This window comes from Zosterops lateralis (genome assembly GCF_965231275.1).
Source record: "Zosterops lateralis genome assembly, chromosome: 16".
NCBI lineage: Eukaryota > Metazoa > Chordata > Aves > Passeriformes > Zosteropidae > Zosterops > Zosterops lateralis.
This window is the reverse complement of record NC_139776.1, coordinates 7,181,303-7,207,261: the sequence shown is the minus strand read 5'-3', so window position 1 is coordinate 7,207,261 and position 25,959 is coordinate 7,181,303. Positions and strand designations below refer to the sequence as shown.

The 25,959-nt window shown below is 42.0% G+C and overlaps 1 protein-coding gene across 7 annotated transcripts in view; it reads right to left on the bottom strand.

The window, feature by feature from the left end:
* ZBTB46 (zinc finger and BTB domain containing 46) overlaps positions 1-25,959 on the bottom strand; it is a 51,601-nt gene that overhangs the window by 10,567 nt on the left and 15,075 nt on the right. For 6 of the 7 annotated variants that reach the window (XM_083873301.1, XM_083873298.1, XM_083873302.1 and 3 more), the window contains 5 exons: positions 24,531-25,500; positions 8,916-9,200; positions 2,875-3,047; positions 1,673-1,724; positions 1,257-1,568 (listed from right to left, as the gene is read on the bottom strand). In XM_083873301.1, coding sequence (XP_083729427.1) covers positions 1,257-1,568; positions 1,673-1,724; positions 2,875-3,047; positions 8,916-9,200; positions 24,531-25,500 — 1,792 coding nt within the window. The remainder of the gene's footprint in view (positions 1-1,256; positions 1,569-1,672; positions 1,725-2,874; positions 3,048-8,915; positions 9,201-24,530; positions 25,501-25,959) is intronic. The other variant, XM_083873304.1, reaches the window with a different exon arrangement.

The following is a 25,959-nucleotide window of genomic DNA, read 5'->3' as shown; positions in this document are numbered from 1 at the left end:
GACAAGCTGTGCTGCACACAGAGCAGCTGGGAAGCACTGCTCTTAATTATGCTACTTTCATTTCACAGTTACCATAATCTGGTTTTGTATGTAAATATATAGCAAGAGACACCGAAATATATAATCTGTTTAAAAAGTAAGTGAATTTCATAGAACGAAACAGGAATTACAGATTTCTACCCACCAGGAACAGCCGTTACTGATTCTGTATGCACACCCCAAGTTACAATTAAATCTATGTAAAGCCTCCTTCCTCTGCTTCAACACCACCACACTCAGCCTGGCTAACTTAATTACTGTATATAAACCAAACAAGTCAAAAAAAATGTACAGAATCCCTGAAAACCACAGCCACACTCCAGGATGTTTTTTTATAAAAAGCCCTGAAAGTACTGAAATATTGTATCAGTAAAAGATGCAAGCCTTGCAACAACTTTCAAGCCCAAATAACATACCCTACTGGACATATGAACAAGCAGTATGTTTTTTTTCTTCTTTGAAAGACATAGAAAACCACTTTAGAGACAGCAACCCAGTGCTTCCACAGTTCCTAAGTTCACAGTGAAAACCTCTGGAATGTCCAAATGGTTTAATGGACAGAGCACTGGAGCAGAACTCAGAACTGAATTCTATTATTAATCCTATTGCTAGCACTTTCAACAACCTGAGGGATGTTATTTTCCTGAGGAATTTGAGGAAAACATCACCATTTCTTTTATAAAGCACTTTGAGATCTACTGATAAAGCAGTTGAAGGTAGTGTCAGAACACAGAATGAGCACTCCAATAAAACAGCTGAAGTGCCTGCTTTATGGAGCCAAAGAAGTTATCTTTGCACAAAAACTGCCTCAAGGCTGCAGTGACACAGCACCTGGAACCAGCACAGCCATCAGCTGATCAGCTTTGGGGAGTTACTCTACGAAATTACACCTGTGGAACATTTATTTGCAGCACAGGAGCCACGGCACAATTTGCTTTTCCTAGCTCAAGGAAGTGTCTCATATACAACAACAGCAGCTATGCATCCTCAGCATCCTCTCGGTCCTACACTGTCCAAAAGCTCCAGCCCAGGCAGGTGGGCAGAGCCCAGGTAACACATTTTCACGTGGCTACTGAGGTTCTTCTGGGTGCCGAAGCCCTTCCCGCAGCAGAGACAGACAAAGGTGCGCTCGCTGGAGTGCACGGACAGAAGGTGCCGGTTTAAGTCTGTCTTGTCACGGAACAGCTTGGCACAGTGAGGACACTGCATCTTCTTACAGTGGAAGTGGATGGTCTTCTCGTGGCGATCCATGTTGGATTTCAGAGTGAAGCTGGCGGGGCATTTGGAACACTGGAAGCGGCCGAGCTGGCTGGCAGCAGCGCCGTCGGCGAGGCCGGGCTGGGGGCAGTCGAGCACGTCGAGAGGGAGGAGCATGGAGAAGATGTGCTCGTGGATGTGCTCCTTCAGCTCCTGAGCACCATGGAACACCCTCCTGCAGAAGCCACAGGTCAGCCTCTTGGCCAGGGCCGAATCCAGGCAGGTCCCATCAGTGGCGATGTCTGTGTCTTCAGATCTCGGGAAACTCGAGTCTGAAAAGAACCGTGGGTACACAGGCATGGATCAGCCTCTTCTGGTATAAAGTAACAGGTGTACTTTAAATTAAGTTTAAAGATGTATTTTTCTCTCTGCTTACCTGAGTCAGTGTTATCACATGGCCAAAGTGCCAGCAATCCATCGCAGGCAGCCTGCAAAGGAAAAGCACAGGGAAGTTAAGGCAGGTATTTACATGAACCTGTCCTGAAGGCAGAGCTCTGAGTCCCATCACTGCTGTCACTGCCTTCATCCCTTCTCTAAGGGAGGCTCAGTCGTTTGACCTGGCAACTCAAAGTGCCTTTATAAAGCTTTCACTACTAGAGCAGTGAACTGGGCCTTTATCTTGCTTCAAATCACCGTTTCATTTCGTGTTTTGAAGACAGTAATCAACATGCCTGTTTAAGTCTTGGGTAACTACTCAGTTTCCAGTCTCACTAAGCATTTGTAGCTCCCACTCAGGCCAGTGGGAAATGCTGGAGAGAATATTTTTAGTTGATACCACGGAACTGGAAAACTCTTTCTTAGCCCTCCACAGGCACTTTTCCTTTCCACGCAGAAGAGCCTGTAGAATACGAACACCTTCTGCATAGCTCCGTTTCCGAAATGCCCTCTGGCACTGCTGATCCAAATTCTAAATAAAAGCTGATTTTATCTTTTTTTTTATAAATCCTTTGCGATATGCCAGCGTGTGGCAGATGGCAGCCCTGTGTGAGGCAGAGGCATGCTGCAGCCTCGGCAGGTCTGTGCAGACCAGCTCTCTTTGCTCTACAGGGACTGCAAAGCAAAATCTGTGTTTTCCATCCACTTGTTTAATAGAGTATCATTCAAAAATATTAAGAATAGGAAATGCTGCAGAAACCTATGGATATTAGGTCAAACTTCTGACTTCTGTAATAGAGAGAGCCAGCCCACTTCTGTCTGAATTTAGACAGTTACAAGAAACCCAAATGCCAACACTAGAAGTGAGCAACGGGTAGCTGAGGTCTTATGCAATTATTATATGCTGGTGTGCAATGTTGTGCAAATGAAGAGATTTACAATAAAAAGGGCATTTATATTTAAATAAAAACACAGAGGTTTTTGAACAGAAGTTCTCTTGAGGTAAGACAGAAAGACTAAAATTGGGACAGCACCAGTCCAGACTTCCAGTTTTAAAATAACATGTATTTTTTTTTATAAAAGCTCACAGATTAAAATATAAGGTATTAGATCTTTCAAAATACTCCTAACTGGGGAGTATTTGATCAAACAGACACCCTTGCATTTCAAATTCTTTGTATTTCCCCCTCCCCCCAATCTTACCTGGGTTGAGGAAGGCACCTCTCCTTTTATCCCAGTTTCTGGTGACATTTCACCAGAAGAGCAGATCCTGGGGGGGCTCTGAGTGGCAAGGTGTGCTGAAGGCAGCGGGGGAGATGGTGCTTCCACTTTGCCATCACTTTCACCCCTTGAACGATTCGAGTTGGTGCCAGGCCCTGGGGAACACAGGAAACGAATCTCACCCACGTGAACGAGCACCAGCTGGCAAAGGCAGCGCCCCAGCACTCGCAGCTCATCTTCTGTCACTGGGAGGGAATGCAGCAGGACAGGGATGCCAGGCTTTTGGTCTTTCTGGTTGATGGGTTGTTTGTTTTTGTTTTGGTTTTTTTTTGTAAATCAGCCTCCCACCCAAATGTCTGTGTGTGCTGGAGTGACATTGCAGGGCTCGGTCACTACAGAGTCCGTCAGGAGAAAGAAGCACAGTGCAGCACAAAGATCCACATTTGTCTTGGAGAAGCACCATTCTGAACACATACACTTCCACCTTTAAGGAATGTACAGGCAAACTTCATTCCGCTAACTTTCTTCAAAGTTTATGTCAAAGGTTCAGATCCCGAGATCTGTGCACGGTGGTTTATTTAATATCGGACTGTCAGTACTTGATCTCAAAGTGCTTTACAAAAGATGGAAAAAAGGATTCCTGTCACTCTATATTTAGCAAGGATGGAGGCTCAAATATTTGTACAAAACTGTTCAATTATACCTGACAGTCATTACAGTCTAAAAATCTCCCATAATTCAAAAGGAAAACATGCTGTGTCCGGCCCTCGCCTACGCTGTAGCAACAGCCAAATGGAAAACAATATTCCAGAAACTGCCCTGAGGATCAATGACAGAGCTAAATACAAATAGAGACTGTGTCATCAATATCACTGTACATTAGAAAATATTATATAAACTTTAGCACGTGCCTTGACTGAGTATTGGAATGACATACTGAGCAGGTTGTTCTTTTTGAAATGCAAAGCGGCAAAACCAGAAGCAAACATGGCTTAAAATAAACAAATTCTTATTTAAAGCACTCTATGCCCTAAAGGCTTTTTCATTTCCAGCAAAAAAGAGTCTGATGGAAACCTTCAGGGATATTAAAAAAACCACTCTTTAATGCAGCTACAAATAACAAGTCACAGTTTACACTGTGTCTGAATACAATGTGCTGTGATCTAGGTGACAACAAAGCACTGGAGTGAGACCACACCAAGATTTCCAAATGTGAACAACCCCAAACTTTACTTTTGTTAATCAGCTATCAAAGGAAATTCTGCTCTTGTGCCACGAGCTGGATGTTTAATTTACTTTCATCCGCTTTGATCACAGATCGATATCTTTCCCAACTTAATTAATGCTAATCAGGTGGGATAACAATGCTCCAACATTTCCTTAAGGTGCTGCTCATCTGTTGCTGTTGTCATTTTAAAATAGGACAACAAAATGCCAGAAATTCAAGATAGGAAAAGTTCAGGGGGCAAAAGGAATTTATCAGTATTTCCTGTTAGAAACTGTGACCAGGAATCCAGCTCTACAGGTCCATAGCAGAATTCCAGCCTAGACAGACATATGTTCCATTTCTTTTACCCCTGAACATCCCAAACTTATTCAAACTGCCCCAAAGGCATCTCTGGGTTACACTTCTTTGAATTAATGGTATTTTAGCACACAGTAAAGATAAACCAGTGAGGCCTGGCTTAATGAATTCTTTATTAGCACCTTTCCAGAGTTTCACGGGTTCCAAAAAATCCTCTGCACTTCTTAAAGCAAAAAATAAGGCTAACAAACAAGCAATGAAATAAAGCACAGAGAAACAATAAACTATCATCCAAGGTGTACAAACACACAGAAATGTACAACACAACAAAGATGACTTTTCAAACAATAGTCAGTATTTATTTGGTTTCAACAAGTGCAAGTAACACAAGTAGAGAGAAACCCACATCAATGACCCACACTTTGTACACAAGAATGCAGATTTATGTCCATTCTGACTTGTATTATGAGAAACCTTTTTCCCTCCTAAATTTGTACTAAAATGAATTTTAACCAAAAGCATTTTGACTTTTAAATCAGAAATCAAAACCAACCACTTTCCTTCACTTAGTTCTGTACATAGAAAATGAAGTAGGAATTTAGCAATATTTGTGTGAATATAGAATTCTTGTGACAGCTGGACAGTAAACTACTGTGGAAAAGAGAAAGGCAAACTTATTATATCTCATTTAAAATTGCATCCGTTTTCTCCTAAATCGTCTTTTACCATGTCCAAAAAATTCCACACCACACTGAATACATTTAACTTCTTCCTGGGAAAGTTGACCACTGTGTAAAATGTATTTCTTAACATCCAGTGCAAGGATAAATTATTGGCTCCAATGAACCACTAACTAAAAATAACCTATTAGCTGGTTTGCCCAAAAGAAAAGGGCTCTGTGTACCATGTAATCACTTGGACTGGAAGCTTCATAGGAATTGCTTCTATAAACAGTTTCAGATGCAACAGAGTAAACAGGAAAAGCCAAATTTAGACATATAAAAAAGCCTTCAAAATGTGCTATTCTGAAATGTGGAAGTCGCCCTTTAAGGGAGTCATTCCCCCTCCACGATCTGAAAGTTCTTTAACGAGAAAACAAGGATGTAAACTAACCACCTCATTTTCTGATGAATATTCAAATTCTCTTCATTATACTTGGCAAAACCATCTCAAAACATTTGACTGAAGCCTTTGAGACTTCTGGCCGTGTGATGTAACCGTGCAGAACAATGCTACCAAAGTTCAGGCTCATAAATGAAATGAGACACGTTATTAAACCAAGGAGCTCTGCAGAGCAGCTCTGCTGGAGTGGAAATCACAGCACAACCACCTGCTTTTAGAGACAAACTAGGAAAATATGGCAAGACCAAGAAAACTCTCATGATGTCTTATCTGAAAGGCAGCCCCTGCAATAACCCAGACAGGTTCAGTAACCAGCAGTTCCTCAGATGGTCTCGGTGTTACCCATGAGTGACTCACACATTTTTTTTCTGTAAAACCTGCGTGTTCCAGGTTTCTGACAAGCATAAGAACAATGTCAATCTTGATCACACATCATGAACATCAAACTCTCAGAGGCCTTCAGCTGCAGGTTATCTGGCAACTGTGCTACCCAAATGGCAAGATAACTTAAGTTTTCCCTTCTGATTTTAAATGAGTTTGAACTGGTTAACTTCAGAAATTCACCATAATGATACAACACCTCCACCCCACGCATTCTGGGCTTCATTTTCCACCAGCAGAATGTCGAGTTCATACCTCATACGATCATATAATGAATTAGATAAAAAGAACACGGGCTAAAATGAAAACCTTGGAACATCCTCTAACTTCTGTAACAGGAAGAATTATGTGGAAGCGCAAATGAAAACTTTTAATGTATGCAGTAACTTGGAGAGTAATAAACCCTTTACAAATGGCTCATCCAAATTTTAAACATGTTTAACACCTTCTTTGCATCTGTCCACCTCGATTAAGTCTTTTTTCCTCCAGAAAAAAAAAACAAAACAAAACTTGAATACTGCTCCTTGAGGCAGTTATGTACTGCAGTGCTTTGTAAGTGAAGACAATCCAGTGATAGCAGCCAAGATTAAAAACACTTCACTTCTTTGAAGTCAAGAGAGACTGATCACTTATAATCCCTGAAATTAGTGTGTTTCTTTTCAAATCAAGACAGACAAAAACTGCTGGGTTTGGTTGTCTCGTTAAATTCAATCTTTTTCACAGTGTTCCTACCTACTCCCTCCTTTTTTTTTTTTTTTTTAATATAACTCAGGACTTAAAATGACTCAACATCCTCAAATTGTTTTTGAAGAAAAATGTCAGAAACACCTACAAAGCCAGCACCAACCTAGACTGTGCTTTTACATCTCCACAATCCTCCTACCACTCGCTTCATTGTCTTTTTATATACTGAAAATTCTCATCAAACTTGATGTCCTGTTGTATTCAGTAATGACCACTTAAAAGAGAATCGTATATCACAAGATCTTTTTCAAGTGATTAAAATAAATTGATACCTGGGAATCTGAATAAGATGAAAGAAAAATACGTCTCTTAACTCCTGGCTTCTATAAAAACACTCTTACCAGACCACAGCCACATCCCCAACTGCTGTGAGGGCTACAGACCAAGCAGGAAATCTTCCTTTTGACTTGGGTATTTCACTTTGCTTCCATAAAGATGAGATAATTGAAGCTCAGCTGAATAAAATCCAAGTAACAGTGAGAACACTGGAAAATAAGAACCTCAAATAGATGCTGGACAGGACCTCCTGGGCCATGGCACCCTTCAGTGAGCTATCAATAACCCCCTTTTCTAAATGTATCAAGCTTTATTTTAAACCCAGCTGGTCTCCTGCCTGCACCACGCCCATCCCCAAACTCTGCTTCTCCAGTGGTTGGGTAATCTCTAATTTTTAACCTGGATTTATGACTGCTTCGTACACATTTATCTTTATGTCAAGTGGTGCTTCAGTTTTTAAGCAAAACCTAAAATCCTCCAACAAGGAGAAGGATGATGGATAGAGGGCAGCCCCGTCATTATTCCAATTCATCAAGACTGAAGATGGAACTGCTGATTTCACCTGTCAGGAGTCACAGATCCAAAGCCATGGTGCATCCATCACCCTCAGTCATGCATCAATCCAGGCTCCCACCGATCCCTGTGCTCCCTGCACCCAAACCCTGCCACTGAACTGAGCCACATCTGTGCTGTTCCACTGCAGCTGAGGGATGTTCAACCCTGGAGCCCAATCCAAACCATCTAAATCTGATTTAATTGGATGGAGATCCTTTGGGAAGTGAGTTACTGTGAAAAAAAAGAGAACACTGCCATTCCCCACAAATATTTAAACTACGGAATAAGGTACAGAAATGTCAAGGTTTTTGGATTTAAAAAAAAAAATCCCATTGTTCAGATATGAAAAGTGAAAAGAGACACTAAGTCTGACACTGCATTGTACAATTATTTCCCTTTGTCTCACAACTCCGGGGACCAGTTGGTCACTCGGATGGGGCTTGGAGCACCCTGGTTTAGTGGAAAGTGTCCCTGACCATGGCCAGGGATTGGAAAAAGAATCTTCCAAGTCCCTTCCAACCCAAAGCATTCCGGGATTCTGTGATTCATTCTCTAATTCTATGACCATTAAAGTTATCTATCTTTTCCCACTGAGGAAACCAAAATAAAATAGAATAATAGATATCCTAAGTGAACTTTTCATTCTATTTACTTGGTCAGTTTTCTCAGCAGAGATAAAGATAAATATTTTCTTCTGGAAATTAACACATAGTACTCAGAAAACTGTTGCTTGCTCTGATCTATTTCACAAATTATATATCTTTTCAGATATTATTAAAATAAAGCATTAATAATTTCTTTCTTTATACACTAGAGAATCAGGCTACAATGAATAAAACACAAAATTATGCTGAAAAATCAGCCTTCCACACCTAATGGTTCACATCAGCTGTCTCCAATAGATCACCAGTAGAAAAACATTCATTTCCAGGTGCAAGTATAACAAAATCAATAGTTGCTCACTACTTAGAGGTCTAAAATAAAACTGCAAGAAGTAAAGATCATACAATCTACAACATCCCAATTGTTTCCACAGACAGAGGTGCAACATTCAAGCTGTTCAACATCAATCAAGTTTGGATTCAAAACCTTTCCTAATAATGACTCTAACACTTCATATTTTGTTTTTAAGTACCATTGTGCAAACGAGCAAAACAGAAATCTGAGGGCAAGCACTACGAGGCTTGAAAATATTTATAAAATATTCAAGGCTGAATATTTTCTTCTATGATTTCAGCAGTTAACATTAAAGTTGGATCAAAATTAGACAAAAGCTTCCAAATTTTATATAAAGTGGGATTAAGCAGGATATAAACACACCGGCAGCACCAAACAAGGCGGTGACCTTTATTTCCTCATCACTATAAAGATTTGCCCTAAAGCATCACTAAAATAAAGAAACAGAAGAAGGCCAACTTACGGGAGAGGGAGTGGGTGCCTTTGGGGAGGTACTCGAAGAGCAGCGAGCTGTCGTCGCCCAGCATGTCGGCGGCTTTCAGTGACAGCAAACTGTTCTTGCTCATCAGGGCGGCGCGCAGGTTGGCCACGGTGGCGGCCTGGAGCGCGTCCTCCTTGTCGGGAGTCAGGGGCTGGTGGATGTAGCTGGACTCTCCTCCCAGCAGAGCCTCCTCCACGTTGGTGTAGGGGTCCGGCCGCTCCACCCGGCTGTCCGAGCTGCTGGGCTCCGGCCCGGCCCCGTCGGCGCCTGCGGGAGGGAAGATGCTGTCAGAGACACACGGGAAAACTGTACCGGGATCATTGTGTGTTGGGGAACCTTATAAATATGATTGCTTAGCAAAAGATTCTGAAAATATGAAACCTAGAATCAAAATAGAAATGGAAGCTTACTTTGAGTTGTAGGATACCAAGTCATAGTTACTGTATAACCTGAAGACAATAGCCTGGCCAGCTGAAGGAGGATCCCTTTTGATTGAACAATACCTTTCTGCTGGCTAAGGGATTCAAAAGTCAACGTAGCAAAACAGAAAAGTCTAAAAAGTAGTTTTTAGAGTTTAAAATATAACACATGGTAATGTAGTAGTTCTTATAGGCTGCATGTAGATTCTATAGGATTTTGTGTCTTGTATTGTTTGGTCACTGTAAATTAGAATATTCATCACAAAAGGAGATATAATGTATTGTAACCAGGACCTCGCTCTCTTGTCTCTGCTCTCCTGTCCCTGCTCTTTTCCCTGCTCTTACCTCTGCTCTCGTCCCCCTGCACTCTGACCCCTGCCACCTTGCTCTCTCACTCCTCTCTTAGCTCTTACCCTCTTGCTCTCTCTCCCTCTCTCTTTGGGACTTCCCTTCAGCCGAGGCTGGTGGCTGAAGGGAAGGCCCTTTCTACCCACAACCCTTGCAATAAAACCACATATTCTAGAATATCTCAGGTCTGCAGAGTACCTTGTCCCTGTAAGTCACGGGTGCTCTTACAATTGTGGATCTGGGAAACAGAACCAGGAATGTAGCAACACTTGTTTTGGGTTTGCTTTTCATACAGGAGTGCTGTTCCATACAGGAGTGCTGCTCTCGCCCCCCTTTTCCTGCCTCGCAGCTGGGGGTTCTGTTTTCCCAGCCCCTTCCCTCCTGCCCCACCGACCGGGCTCCGAAGGCAGGGCACAGGGAGGGGATGTGTATTTTACCCACAACCTGGATAAGACTATTTATTTATCTTAAGCTAAGATTTCAGGGTAGTTTGCTAGTACTGAAATTACATTCAAAGGTTTTAAGTTTTGTTTTTTCCCTAATTTTCCACTCCAGTAGCCCAAGTTTTCACTCTTTTGTTTCTTCCCCATGATGAAGGTTTTGTGAAACCCAGTAATAAACAGTGCCTAAAAGTGAGGTGCTGGGTATAAATCTCTTGGGATCACTTCTCTAAAAAATACACAGTAACCAGTGGTTCCCAGCATATATCACAAGGGTGGGTTTTACACAGAAGTGTTACAGTTAAAAAAAAGAAAAAAATATATGGATCAGCCACTTTACAATCCGTAACTACAAAGAAACTGTATAAAAATATTAGTAACAAGTATATCAACTACTGTACCCAAACAAAACCGGAAAAGCTACGATAAGGGAAACTCCTTCCAGTGAAAACACATTATTTTTTGTATTTTTGGGGAGGTCCAATTGAAGAGCCTCCTTTGTTTGAACTTTGACTCTCCTATCAGTTTAAATAATTTATGTATTTTTATGTAAAGGAAAATGACTCTCAGACTCCTCTCTATTCTTCACAGGAAACAACAAAAATTACACACAAAAAGGGCTGTTAGCCCATTTTAAAGGTGCATAAAACAAATTGCAATTACCTACTCCACAATCTGCAGCAGCAAACACAGCTGACACACTCCAAGCCCAGCTGAGCACCTGGCAAACGGAGCTGAAGCTTCCCAAAAAACTTATGCTTTTGTGGCATTTCTCCTATCAATGTAGAGGGAAAAAAATCCTCATCCAAAGAGAAGGCATGTATAATGAGCCATCAGGTGGAGAAAGAAGTTGTTTTGCAGATCCTGAATATTTTATTGCCTCCTAGTTTAAAAGAGATTTAAATCTACTTAATGCAAGAGGGAACTATTAGAGCTCAAACCAGTGGTAGGACACTTACAAAATTAATACCTGCTGCTTTCACAAATTCACTTTGTGCTCTTCAGGGCAAGGAATTCAGGTGTTGTCCACACACAGCACTGCAATAAACTCACTCCTGTACAGAAGCTCAGGCAGAGTGGGACAAACCAGCACTTGGTTTCCCTGCAACTTCAAACCAGGGCAAGGCATTAATCTGCAGAGCCTTATTAAAAAATGCTAATGAGGACACTGGTACCGTGCCCACCTCCTGTAACCTGGAAAACAGCTGAAGGAAGATCATTATTTTTATCTCCATTTTACAGGTGGTGGCTGCCAGAGAAAGATGTGGGGACTCGCTCAAGGTGTCCAGCCTGCGGAGCCAGGAGCAGCCAGAGAATTTCCCAGTCCCAGCTCAGGGCATATTAGATTCCAGAACATGTCCAGATTGGTTTTACTAAGCTGCCCTGTTCTGCCAGTACATCCTACTGCTAAGTTGTTCCTTTAAAAAAACAAACAGCCTCAAAGCAAACAATAAGGAAAAAGCAATCATAGGCAGAGTGCTCCCACACCCTGGAGATGGAGAGAATGCCCAAGGCTGGGGGCTACAAACACAGTAGGAGGTTCATAAATGTGAACTACCAGAGATGTCTCTGTTTAAAACAAACCATTTTCCCTCCTCCATCTGTGTTTTGCTTGTATAATTTTATATTATCAGTTTTATTAAATCTTAGCCAAGCAGAAGAATTCAAATGCTTTGAATTTTTACGTATTTTGTCATCCCTCTGTTAGCGGCTCACAGGATATCCACTTTTCTAGATGATAATGTAAGTTTTTTAAAAACAAGCCAGCATGCCTACAAAAAGGAAAATTACAAGACAGTAAAAACCAGCAGCTGTTACAAAAGGTGGTGAAGGAAGCAAATTAAACTTTAGCCCATTAAACTGGTAAGGTAACAGAGAGTTTCATCACATCAAAGCCACAATAATACCACTGTCCCACTGCCTACATGGGGAATCACAGAACATAACTCGGGCCAGAAAGGGTATCTGCCTACAAAACTGTGTTCCCAAATAACCAGGCAGGCAGGGAACCACCTTGTGCCTTCTGCACTCCTCTCTCAGAGCCTGTTACAGCTGCTGATTGACAGTTGCCAGAGTTGGCTGCTGCCCGCTGCACATAAACACTAATTGCTAAAACACACGCAGATTAATTGTAACCACAACAAGACATTAAATGTTCCTCAAAAGCCAAGATTAGAGACAGACAGCGAAATAGATGCTTCAGAGCTTCCAGTATTTATAGCTGATGTAATCTAATCAAACACACATTATGGCAAAATAAATATCCACTTAGTCACATAAGTACTGAAATACTCTCAGCACACCAAAACCCAAAAAATGCACCAAGTTCCTCTCCACAGTGCCTCCAAAACCACTTCTCTTTTCTCTAGAATGCAGCTCCTTTTAACAAGATTTAGCCAAAGAATTATATGAATCGAAAGCATCCGTCACTTCCCAGTAATCCAAACTGTTTACTACAGCGCTTCAGCCCCGCGTAAACCAGGCTTTAGTCAATGAGCTTCTATTCTGCAATTATTCACTGCCACAGGCCCCAGAGCTGCATCCCAGCCCTCCAGAGCTCGTTTTTCACCCAGCTGGGACAGCCCCTGCGACTGCAGGGCTCCACACACAGGAAATCCCGAGCTAAACATGGGATTAATGCTGCTCGGAAAACTGAGCTCATTAGTCTCTTTAGCAAATCATTATTTTGCAGTTATTCTATTACACCAGCCTACTTTTCAAAACATAGAAGCTTTAGAAAAGCTTTCTTAAATTTGTTGACTTGGATGAATATTTTATTGTTAGCTTTTATTGTCAAATAAAACACAGAGCCTATTTTTTTGACAATTTTGGCAACACTACTTCCGTGCAATTCTGAAAACAACAGTAAAGTTCTTATCTACACATGAAGCATCACGTAACAGGGATACAAGGACTGCAGGCACCTTCTCACAGAGGTCACCCATCCCAGCTGAGCTCAAAACACACTTCATTCCCAGCCACACAGACCAGGCAAGCTTTAACAGATCCATGAAGAGGAATAAACCACACCAGAACAACAGAAGCAGTACAATATTCCCAACACACCCAGGCTACTGTGGGAGCTCAGGAAGTCCCATAAACTGAGCTCCTGTCACAAACCCAGGAATGGGAAAAGCAAGTTGCACTAGTCACAAAAAATCCAGCACTACAGACATCTGGCAGCCCCTTGGAAAAGGCTATGGCACAAATCAAAGTAATGCAAAGTACTAAAAGTATCCAAATGTTAATGCGATAATTTATTTTCAAAGATATCTAGGTGGAAGCTGACAGTAAAAAGCATTAAACCTAGTCCAACAACTGAACAAAACACACATGCCAATCCCCAAAACAGCATGGAAAAGCTCCATTTTAAAGATTTCATTTACTAACTTAATTAATTACTTTAATACGCAAACCAATTTTTTCTCTTGTATTTATTCTCCCTGCTTCTGTCATTTTTCTCATTACAGCTTGTTACCAAAGTACCTCCTCAGCGTCTGCTTCTCTCACACCACTTATTTCTTGTTTGTACTGTGTTTTAACCTTCTCAGTAAACCCCCAGTGGGGTTTCCCAGACTCCCAATGCTATTATTATCTTTCATAGTTTTTTTTTTTTTAATTATTTTTTCCCCTTTTCATCTTTTATTCCCACTCTCTTATGTAGACAGCTGAACATCTAGAAATCAGTAGCTGGAGAACTAAACTCATGAGAAGGGAGAAAAGGTGTGAATAAAATCATACAAGGTTGCACCTGCTGCTGGAGAACTCAAAGCAGAAACAAGCTTTTTGCCCAAGAACTAAAGGCAACATTTTGCCAGGTTGCTCTTTCTCAATATTACTCTTTTTGAGGCAAGAGGGGATCAAGAAATCTGTCATCTTCTCCTCAAAGCCCTGTTCAGTGTGGCAGCAGCACAAAGCAGGGAAGTTTCTCCCTTGGTGTCCCAAGTCTCGAGGATCTGGTGACAGAGGTGACCCCCAGCAGTGAGAGGGAGGCAGGCACAGGAGACCTTCAAAGGAGGGCAACAGTACCTCACTTACCATTTACAGAGCTTTAAAAGAGTTCTTCTGTGTTTCTCCATCAACCTGGCTAATTTTAGCAATCTCTGAGGAGCCCTCCCAACCCCTGTTCAGCCCCGCTGGAATGCAGGGGTGTTTCATGAGCCATTCCTCCAACACACCTCTCTGAACTGGAAGTCTCACCACTCAGCACCTGGAGTAAACTCTCCCCACATGTCCCACAACCTCCAAAGACAATGACAATTCAAAACATCTGCCACAAAAAGCTCCTGAGCCTTTCCCATAGCTCACTCCACCTGCAAGACTCAATTTGGCAGAATTAGGGTGGAAAAGTGAAGTGAAGACACCTCTGGGTATAGCAGTCCTGCTGTCGGCAAGGCAAGAACCTGGGAAAGCACAGGCTGGACAGAGGAGCAGCTGGACTTAATCTGACGTGGTGTCACCATCAGACAGAGGAGTGAGAAGTCATCCTGACCTAGGGCAGCATTACTGCTCTGTCACCTGGAGTCATCTTTAAGAACTGTAGAATAAATTAGGTTGCAGGTAACTTCAGAGCTACTTTTAGAGTTAGATTCCAGTGGCTTGTACAGCCCAGTTGTGAATATCAGCAGGAAAGACAGAGTACAACTTCTCCAGGTCCTTCCTCCACCTTTTGACCACTTTGTGAAGAACCTCCTCCTTTCAGCCTGTGAGAATTGCCCTTCCTGTAACTCATGTCTATCACCTCTCATCCTTTTTCAACCCACATCTGAGAAGGGTCTGGCCCTGGATAATCCACCTGACCCTCTTCTCTTCTTCAAGATTTTAAACCAGGTTCTCTCAGCCTTTCCTCACACGCATCATCTTGATGGCCTCAGCTGTACTTGCACAAGCTTGTTAAAGTCTTTCTTGGCCTAGAGATCCCCAAACTGGATCCTGTACTCCAAATGCTGCTCCTAAGGCAGGCAGCCAGCCTTCCCTGGCTGTGAGGGCACACAGGCTCCTCTTCAGCTCCTCACTCACCAGAAGACATTTTCTACAAAGCTGCTCTCTCTCTCCTTGGCTGCCTACTCAAACTGCTGCATGGGGTTATCCTGTGCCACACACAGGACTTCACACTTGTCTTGGTGGAATTCCTGCTGTGCCTGGCACTGCTGCCTTCCAGCCAATCATCCCTCCCAGCCTGGTGCCATCCAACAACTTGCTGAGGGTTCACAACATCCCACCACACGAGCTGTTAATGAACAAAGTCAACAGCATCAGGCCTGGAAGCAGCCTGGGATGGATGCAGGCATCACAATTCCTGGGGCAGATGTTTTAGATCTCCTGCACACAGCTGGATAATTTTTAGTGTGATAGAAAACATAATTTTTTTTCTGTTTACATCATGACAAGCAGAAAGGGAAGAGGTCTCAGCACCAGCAACTTCTCCCACCCCAAATTCCTGCATCCTCCCCTGCTACTCCCTCAGTGGCACCAAGACCACACGTATAGTTGTGATTGAACTTGAGACAGGAACTAATGTTAAAAATAAATTGATTTATTTAAAAAAAAAGTTATATTTAAATACAGATCAGTTGCCCTATCTGGTTCTCTAGATGGTCACACAGAGATTTTCACCGGAACAACTGCAGGAGAGCGTGGGGGTGCAATTGAGTACCAAAGGAAAGTGGGAGCCACTTAAACTCAGCTTTTGTTTCAGAATCACTGACAAAATGTGACCCAAAAAAGCTTAGGTGAAATAAAAGACTTAATTTTCTGAGGTTCTTCAACCTATTTGGGTCAAGTATCTGCCTGACAGTAGATTTTATCTAGAATTCCAGGGATGATGTTTCTTGCGTAAGTTTAGGAAGGTTTGGCTTGATCTCCTTCTGTACAAAAGGCAATTAATTTTTAAACTCTCAGGGAAAGAAAGGAAAAAATAGGTTTCATTTCATAGTGTGTTTTGTGATTGGGAATTAAAAAAAAAAAAAAAAAAAAAGAGCACACAGGCTGGCAGAAAAATGACAATCTTTTACCAGCTGCTAAAAATATCCTTGAAGTTTGTATTTCAGTTCCCTCCTCCTTTCTAACAGAAATCTTCCCAAAGTGTTTCACAACTCACTATTTGTTAAGCAAACCCCAGCGTTCTCACTCACTGCAATATTTACATGGGGAAGTGATGCCATGAGCTATACTGAGTTTGATTTGCACTATTTTACAACCATAACAGCAGACATGTGGATACAATAAATGTGCACAGCATTCAGAATCGGCTCCAATTTCCTAAAGCAGGAAACAATCAAGCAAACATAGATATTTAACCACAACACATATGATCATTAAAAACTGCCTTTATGCTGAAGGCTGTAAGATAACTTAAGTGAATCCTTATGGAATCAAAAACTTGTTCTCCTTCAGGCTGTGCTTTCAGGTTTGAGCCTCTTATTTCAGGTTTGAGCCCCACTACAGCTCCTCCACCATGACCCACAGCAGGGTGACCTGGGACTGTCAGGATTTGAGTTCTGAAAAACACTGTTCTGCAGGAATGTGCCAATTTCCAGTGCTGCTCCTGTTTCTGGAGGGCTCAGGAGGAGCCCATGCCAGCTGAGGCTTCAATGTAATTTTCCAGCCTACAGCCATAGGATGTTCACTATCTGTATTTTACCAACAGAAACATCCTCCTCACCAGCTCCAGAACACTACTGCTAAAATAAACCAGGCTTATTCTACACAAATATGACCTGGTTTTATGTTGCTATTCCTGCAGCATATTCCAAAAGCACAAGTGTATCCCCATCTTTGTCTTCCTCAAAACAGAAATCAGTGTACAAATAACTGGAAAATTCCCTCCACTCCTCCAAGCACCTGGAAAAAAAGAATCAATTTCCATCTCTTTCCTGTAATATTTGTTTTTCTACCATTGAATCAAGTTCTGCACTTTCCTGTGGTCAGCAAAAGGAGCTTCTGGCCCAAATCCTGCTGCTTGTTGCTGCTCCCCCACCTCCTGTTAGTGACCTCAACTCAACTGTTTCTTGGGCTACAGAACAAACCTGGCCAACTGCTGGTCTTCCTATAAAAAGATAAAACAGAACAAATCCAAAAAAAGAGAGAAATTGTTAAACTGTGTGAGTTAATTGTTTTAGAAACTATTCTAAAATGGCATAATACTGTCCTTGCAGGAGCAGGAATGACTGGGCAGTGCAGAAATAACTTAAGCCATTCTTATTTCTCCAAAATATGCGGAGAATTGTACAATAACTTGAGACTATCACTTAAAAAGTACTGCAAGCTTAACCTCTTTTACCAAGTCTCTTAATTCAGGCAATAAAAGGAGTGACACTATTCCCTGCTGTTCCTCGGGATAGAGGCAGACACAAACATGAAGGGGCAGAAATAAAACATTCAAGTGCCACATTGAATATGAATATCAGCGCTCGTGATATGACAGAAAGCTGAGTTATAAACTCTGAAAATCCTCAGAACAAATATTTACCTTTTGAAACAAGTGCCTTGAAAAAAAAAAAAAAAGAGAATAAAAAATAAATCAGAGACCAGCACAGAAAAGCTTGGGTTTGATTCCCAGGCACTACATCTGAAGAATTAATTCCTACTACATTTTAATGCAAAAGCAGCACTGTAAATAAGGAAATTAAAGTCCTGAACAGGGCTGATTGCAAAGTAAGAACAGAATTTATGTTAAAATACTAAAAGCTTCTTGATTTCTCCCTCATAATTTCAAAGTAAAGAACTAAAAATGGGTAAAAAGTTTTTGGAAAGTTGAAATCTCTGCAAAGAAGAGCACAAGGAACAAATAAAACAGTGAGAAGGGCACTCAGGAGAGGGGAAACGCCTCTGATCTCTGGAGTTAAAGCAGATTAACAGAATCAGAACTGCAACCACGGGGAGGAGGAGGAGGAGGAGAAGGAGGAGGAGGGCTTGGGAGCCTGGGGAAAATGGAATGCAGGGTGGGGAAAGGAAACAGACACTGAGCATTGAGCTAAAGCTGGTTTAGGGTGGAACCATTTTAAAGCCAGGGTGTAGCCAGGGAGTAAGTGTGTCTGGGTTTAAAGCGATGATTTTATTTTCCAAACTTGAAAATAACCTGACCTAACCCTTCAATAACAGAAACTCCAAAGTTACTCCCGCAAAGATTGTATCCTAATAACTCCATTAACCTGTAGCTGTGGTGATATGGAGAATGTGAATTGTTCAGAGCACTCTCTGCAAAATCCCAGATACGGAGACAGAGATCGGTGGTGTTCAGGGTCAGGGTTTTTCTCCCTTTGGTTTTGCATTTTGAAGCGACTCTCAGCCACCTCCACGCAGTGCACTGGTGCTTCAGGCACACCAAGAGTTCCAGAGAGGGTCCAGAAACCTGGGCAGCTCCTAAGCCCAAGGAATGCAGGCTAAGCCGATTTCGGGCTCAGAAGGAATTCAGGGGGTGGCACAAGAGCACAGAGCTGTAACCCCTCCATGCCTGGTGCATCACTGGTCACCAAAATATCTCCCCAGCAAAACCCCCTCAATTGCAGCAAAGATTTTAACATCTTGCACCATAATTGCAACGTCATGGCTGTAAAAGAAGGTGGAAAAATGCAGAAATGAGGTTAATTTTCCAAGTGGCAGGGAATTTGTAGTTTACCATTACCTACCCTAGAAAATACTCCAACACCTTTCCAATAAGCTGTTTTAATCCAAAACATCTATCCTGCTTAAAAAGTGATCTTTCCAAAATGAGGCATAAAAAAGGTCTAAGTAAAGAACTAAAAGTAGGAAATTATTAAAATTTGAGCCTGTGTTGGTTTTTAGGACATCAGGCATTCATCTGACAACTGAAATTTTAGCCAGTCCAGTTTTCAGTCATGGCTGTAACAAACCATTAAACACCTGAAGTTTTCCCATTGCAACCAGGATTCAGACCATGGCAGGTGGACTGGAGACTCCCTCTCTTCAAGGCCAAATCAATTTAAAGGAAGAGTAACCAGCTGTATTCTGTCCCAGTGACTTTTCTGTCTGGATTATTTCAACACCGCCCACTTCTGAAACTTCTTTTAGCACCTCCTTCAATAAATACATTTTTGTCTTGTAGGACACAGCAAAAATCTTTACAAGTTCCTTAAACATCTGAATCCTGAGTAACACCACCACAATCGTCTCTTTCCCCTTTTTCTCATTTTGCAAAATCTGGATTCCTTGGACCAATATGCTTGCCAAATACCACAACAGGGGAATTTTCAGGGGAATTACTTATTTAATAACGACTTGAAAATATGAAAGAGAAGATCTGAAGATTTGTATTGACAAAGGGACAGAGTTACAAGAAGCCCAGCAGCTTGCTGAGAAAAAAACAACTTTGATTCAAGAATAAAATCATCCTGTAATAAGGCAATCCACATATTCACCTGCTTGCACTCAGGTCCAGAGCCCTCACCTGCAGAAACTTCACTGAGTTCATCTGGAACAAGCTCTTCCTTGCCTGCCTCCAAAGCCTTTTGCAATGTTAGCTCCCTATGTGATCCAACTGTTCAGCATCTGTGCTCCCCAACAGCTCCTGTAATCATAATTTGCTCTCTGGAAACCAAGACAGAAAAAGGGATGGGAAATGTTGACGACACCAGCTGTCTCCAGGCATCCTGGGGAGCTACAGCTCCCTGCAGCAGCCACTGCAGGCACATGTGTGGCATTGGAAAACAAGTGACTTCAACGTCTCCTCACCAGGAGGGAGGAAACTTGAGCATAATTAAAGATTTTGATGGGGAAAACGTTAAAGGAACTGTGAGCTCTGCAAAGTCAGGAGGATACAGCGAAGTCTTGCCTGTCCTTCCCATTGAGGTCACTAGTCTGGGCTTACTCAAGTCCTGAAGCTCTTCTTAGCAATTCTGTTACATGAATTAAAGGAAAGAAAAGAGTTGCCAAAGTGTAGAGCCTTTAGAAAGGGCTGCTCTGTTTTTAAAATAATTAGCTTCATTTCACAGTCAATTGGCACACAGAAATTCACTTGCAGCTTTTGGGTGCAAACACTCTGAAGATGTGTGGGAGTATTTCCTTGGAAATAAATTCCTGAATCATAACTACCATGCTTGAACTAACACATTAATAAAGCTGTCAATAAATTCTTCAAAAAGACACCCTTCAAGTGGCAGAGTTTTCCATTACATGAAGAGGCAAAACCAGCAACACTTTGCTGGCTTAACAGTGAAGATATCAATTCTCTTTGGCAAGAGCCTTCTGAACACCACCTGATCCTGTAGTCCACATACTCAGGATGTGTAATCCTGTAAAAGTTTTATCCAGCCAGGTTAAAGGAACAGGAACCTAAGGCAACTAAAGATGTTCAAGGCACAAGACTACTTCTGAATTTCATAGGCATTTTTGATAAGAAAACTAACAAAGATCAACATGTTTCTCTAGAAAACCTATAAAGTTCAAGAAAAAGGGATAAAATAAATGGCAGATAAAATAAATGTTCTTTTGGCAAGTCCATGGAGGAAAATTCTTCTTGGCTCAATTATGAAGAAAGTTATTATTTATAAAAGCCCATCCTTCAGTTTACTTTGGAGAACTGCTGCTTCAAGTTAACGTGTCTTGGTGAGGAAAACATATATATGAATGTTTCCTACAAGGAATGACAGACTGACATCCTGAACAACCCAAACAGGATGAGAAAGACAAAACCTAATATGTTTGATGCTAAACAGACAGTCCAAATTAATAAATAGAAACTAGCATGAAAAGACTGTGCTCATCAAGCTTTGTGCTTGACTGACACCACCCTGAGAAACTGAGAGCTGAATCACAGTCCCAATCCAGCACCTCAGTTTTTCATTTGCATTCTTTTGCAAATCCTATTTGATCATTTTTCTTGGATGAAAAAGACAATTTTCATGGCAGACATTAACAATCTCTTGCTATTTCCATTATGTTAGATTACCATCAATAAAATTACTCCAGACACTCCTTTTTATTTAAATCTTCAATGTTGTCAGATTCAAAGAATCTCAACAGCACCCCACCAGCATATGGGAAATCAACGGATTCACAAAGAATTTTCTTACCCTTTCAATTTAAATAAAATTTGTGGGTTTTTTGAGATGTTATTGATTTATATTTAAATAGTCTACTTAAATATTTGGGACACTTTAATATACCTGCCTGTACTGATAAGAATGTTTTTCCCACTGAAAGCAGCATCACTGCTGAGTGTGAATGAGCTGAGTTGTTTCAAAAGCAAAGTTTCAGTGACTGCAATGTGCTTCTTTGTAATATAACAGGAATTAAATAATTCTGTATATTTAATGAAGGAGTAGGAAATATTTTTTGTCTGTGAATATCCTGCCCCAAATAATCACTGAATTTCAAGGGTGATGCAACAGTTACTTACAAGATTCCCATTCCAAAATGCTGCTGAAATGCAATGCTGTTTGCAAGCAAGACCAAAAAGCACCTTCCACAATTTCAGGAGGAAGACTGAGCTTTGAAGAAGTATTCTCCTAAATCAGCTTTTGCATTTCCAGAATGCAATATCTGTTTGCCCAGCAGAAGAGAGAGGCATTCATAAACCACCCCAATGAACCCAACAAGAGCTTTCAGCCTTAGCAAGCAGCATCTTAAAATAACTGATTAGATCAGGAAAGTGAACGAGCCTCAAAGAACAAAGAGTTCTAGGTAACTTTCTTTCCTCTCAATTACTTCTGAAGGAACATTCAACACCCATTTCCTCAGTAAGTGAGTAGCTTTCCATCTTAGCTGTGAGCATTGCTGATAGGGACACTTCTAAATAAATGAGGTAAAAGAGAGCCCCAGACTATGAAGTCTGCTTTAAGAAATGAATCCTGACATGACTAAATCAAAGACAACTTCAAGCTGAAATTTAAACACAACACAAATACCTGTTACAAGTGTCTGCACTGTGTCATTACCCATTTGCACTCAAGAAAATCAATTATTCTTCACACTTAGGAGTCAAGTCTGCATCACCCCTGGAGCACTGCTGAATTCTAACAGGAGAGGGAAGACCCTGGGCTACCAAAATCCATCCTAAGCACAACCCTGTAGCTCAGGATATGAAGTTTGCAGGAAAATATCTCCCATCTGCTGGATATGGGAAATACCCATGCAAGACCAGAAGACCCTTTTGCCTGCAGGGCCCCAGCCAGGGGTGTTTATGGGGTAGCAGGGTTGGTTTTACTTCACAGTGAAAGAGCAGCAGCCTCACCTGAGTGCCCATTTGATTTCCCCCAAACCACAGGTTCACCACAGTAGAGGCTGCCCATGAACAAGGTGTCCAAGGTTAACCAAAACTGAACACGTATGGATCTCAAATCCTTTGAAGTCATACTGAAAAGATCCCCAGTGACACCACAACCTGACCTACAACATATACAGGGCTTGCAGAGACAATCCTTGCTGTTAAGCCCGCATGTAGCCATGCCACAATTTTGGGCCCCACAATGCAGAGGAATCTCCCTGTCCAGCAGGGCAGAAATGAGACTTTTACCTGTATTCACCTCTCCAGATGGCCAATATGGGGAACTCAGGAGCAGCTCAGTCTCAACACACCCCCCTTGCTCCTCATAGACACACTGCTCTCTGCCAGTTGCCACTGCCAGCACAGGCAGCCCCCGGGCCTGTTCATTTTGGACAGCAAGAAGTCTAGCCATTATTTTTTTTCTTTTCTTTCACCAGCACTCTTGGAATATTGAAACTCTTCCCCCAACACCACCATTCAGCTGCCCTTTTCCCACCACTGAAACCACCTCCTTTATTGGAAACTGCATTTAAGGCAAGATTTGGAACAAATAATTTGATGTGCCTGCCGACGTGCTGTCTCAGCACTGTGCTGAGTCAACCCCCTGAGCCATCTTCCTCCCATCTGCGAACAGCCACTGCAATTTAATTCCTTAACAATTAGGAATTAAATAATCTAAGTTTCATTCAGCTTCCAGTAATACAGTCTCTTCTGTTCTGCACTATTTTCTGTAAAGACACTCAACCTACACCCAGCTTTCCAAGAGGATCAGAGCTCCATCTCTGTTCCTGCAGCCACTCCAATGTGTCTGGTTCACTCCAGGTACCTGTCCAAACCCACATCCCTCAGACAGTACAATTGATTGAGCTCTTTTTATGGGATGCCAAGGAAAATGCAAAATAATTACATGAAAACAGAGACCAAGAAATCCATGCTGAGTCTTCACTCAAAATAAGGATAAAATACATGCATTGCAAAGAATGGGATTCTTCATAAATCACTGATACCTTAAATTATCTTGCATTTTTCTTCTAACTGACATTGTTTAGATTTTATCATCAGCTAATTAGAATAATTACATGCAATTATCTTGCTGCAGCAGATAACCATAAAACATCATAAATCTCAAGAAATTTGCAGAGTTACTGCTCAATGAACACCACATTTAAACTCCACTATGTGAGCAACTTCAACCTCCTTTTCCAGCCCATAAAGACTTTTCAGACTTTCAGTAGTCTTTGTATTGTTTTTTTCATCCAAATTTGGCAACATAAAAGTTTATAATCCCACACACCCTTCTCCTGGCTGACTTGGATTCTGGTATGTAATGAAACACAGACTAATTCACAGCACAGACTAAGTTCCTGAAGTCAGCTTGAGTGAGTTTACTAACACACTCCCTTAAGTCCTTAGAAAAAAACACCAAACCCCTAGTTTAGGAACATCCTGGATCTATTTATTGCCACTGATTAATGAATCAAACGGGACAGTTATCTTGACACAAAAAAAACCTCCTGAAGATTCAAAGCAAGTCAAGAAAACAATTTTCTCACTGGCTACACACTTTAAACGCAGCCACTCGTCTCAGACCACAAGAAGTCACACATCAAAATACACTTGAAGTCATAGTTGTGTCTCAGAAAAACATGTTGTTCTTGAGAGCTCCTAAATACTTATGCTGCCATTACCATCGAGAAGCTGTGGTGGTTTTCTTACCCAAGAGAAAGTGACACCTGAATATCAGGAAATTCTGAAGATGGTATCGCTAAGACTAAATTACACCTGTGTGTGGTGTAATTACATCATCAATATACAGTGCAAGGAAAATTCTTCAACCTTGACATCAATGTCCACACCTGCTAAAATAAATTCCTTTAACCTTTCCTCTCATTAATTCCAATAATTATAGTGGTGGTTTTGGGGTGATTTATATCGTTCAAAGCTAAAACAAAACCACCACTTTTACAGGAGAACCAGCCTCCATTGAGGCTCCTGACTGAACCACACAGTGCTTGGTGCTTCTGAATTGCTGGCAACACAAGTTTCTACATTTTTGTATTTCTGGCAAGGTCCTATTTCAGAGGCTGATAAAATCATCCCATAAACAGATCTAATTAACTCAACGTTTTCAGTTTCATCCCCAAAAACTGGAAGAATGACTTACTTGGGTCTCGACTGCTGTACGGCCATCCTGAGGCAGGTAAAAGGGGCAGCACTGGAGAATTTGCCCTGCTGTCATCCTCCACTTGCTGCGTAATATGTCTCACAGTTTCTTTGTTTTTCCTGTTCTTCCTGCGGCCCGTGGGCTGCCAGCCATCCCCCACTCCTTGCTCTGAGAACCCACTCTGTATTGCACTATCCTTGGCAGAATGCAGCTCACCCCCTCCGTAATGGGACGGTGACACCTGCTCCTCTTTGATACGCAAAGACCCATAGCCCATGTCACTAGCCCAGAGAGACTGGGACGAAATGTCTTCATGGCTGTCTGGTTTTGGTTCTTGATCCTCTTTTCCATAACTGCTCCCTCCCTCATGGCAGCTGGCAATGGCTGAGTCCCCAGAGGAGTTTGCCGGGCTGGTTCTCCGAGCTAACCAGGGGGATATACTCCTGCCAGCCACGACTGCCGAAATCAGAGCGTCCGTGCTGCTGCTGGAAGGGGCTCCCAGCTCGTAATCGACCAGGTCCTCTGAGGCATCAGACTTGATGCTTATGTCCAGAGCTGCTTTGATGAAGTTGTGACAGGCCTGCACGATGTCTGTCATCTGCAGGTAGCTGGCGGCCGACATCACCTCGATGACGTTCCTGCTGGTCAGCGCCAGGTGTGCGGAATACATGAAGTCAATGATTGCCTTAAAGCCCTGGGCAGTGACGATGTCCAGGTGGGTGACAGTGGCCTGGTCAGAGGTTTTCTGCACCTGGCAGTAGAGGGTTTTGAAGTAGCGGCTGCTCCCCAGGAGGACGTTTTTGTGAGCCTTGAAGATCTTGCCCTCCACGATGATGCAGACGTCGCAGAGGATCCCGTGCTGCCTCTGCTCGTTCAGCTCCCGCAGCAGGTGACGGTAGTGGGAAGCAATTTCCATATCTTCCTTTCGGTTATTCATTTGGAAATCTTTATGTTTCCTCTTCCACAAGTCCTGCGGGATGAAGGAAATGACAGGATTACAAAATCCAAGACAAGGCTGAGACAAAGCCCAGCTTGTACCAAAAGAAGCAACAGGCTCAGAGTGCCACAAATATAGCTACTGCCTGCAATGGTTCCACGTTCATTACAAAATGCACCTTACTTTGACCAGACTTCAAATAATTTACATTAAAAAGGATTAGATTTGAAGCCAGTCCTCCAGTGCCTCATAACATCCCAGAGAAATTTCTTTCAATTATTACAGACTTGTAAGAAAACCCAAACTGTAAGAAAACCCATCTGAAGTAACCAATAAACAACAGCTGTTAGTTTTTACTGTGAATTTGTTGAAGTTTGGTTTTGAAAATGATACTGCACTTGAAACCATGCTCAGATGCCCACAGACTACTGAGGGGCTGTAAAACACTTTCCTTGAGGGAACAAGCATCGTGTGTAGCACACAGAAGAGCTG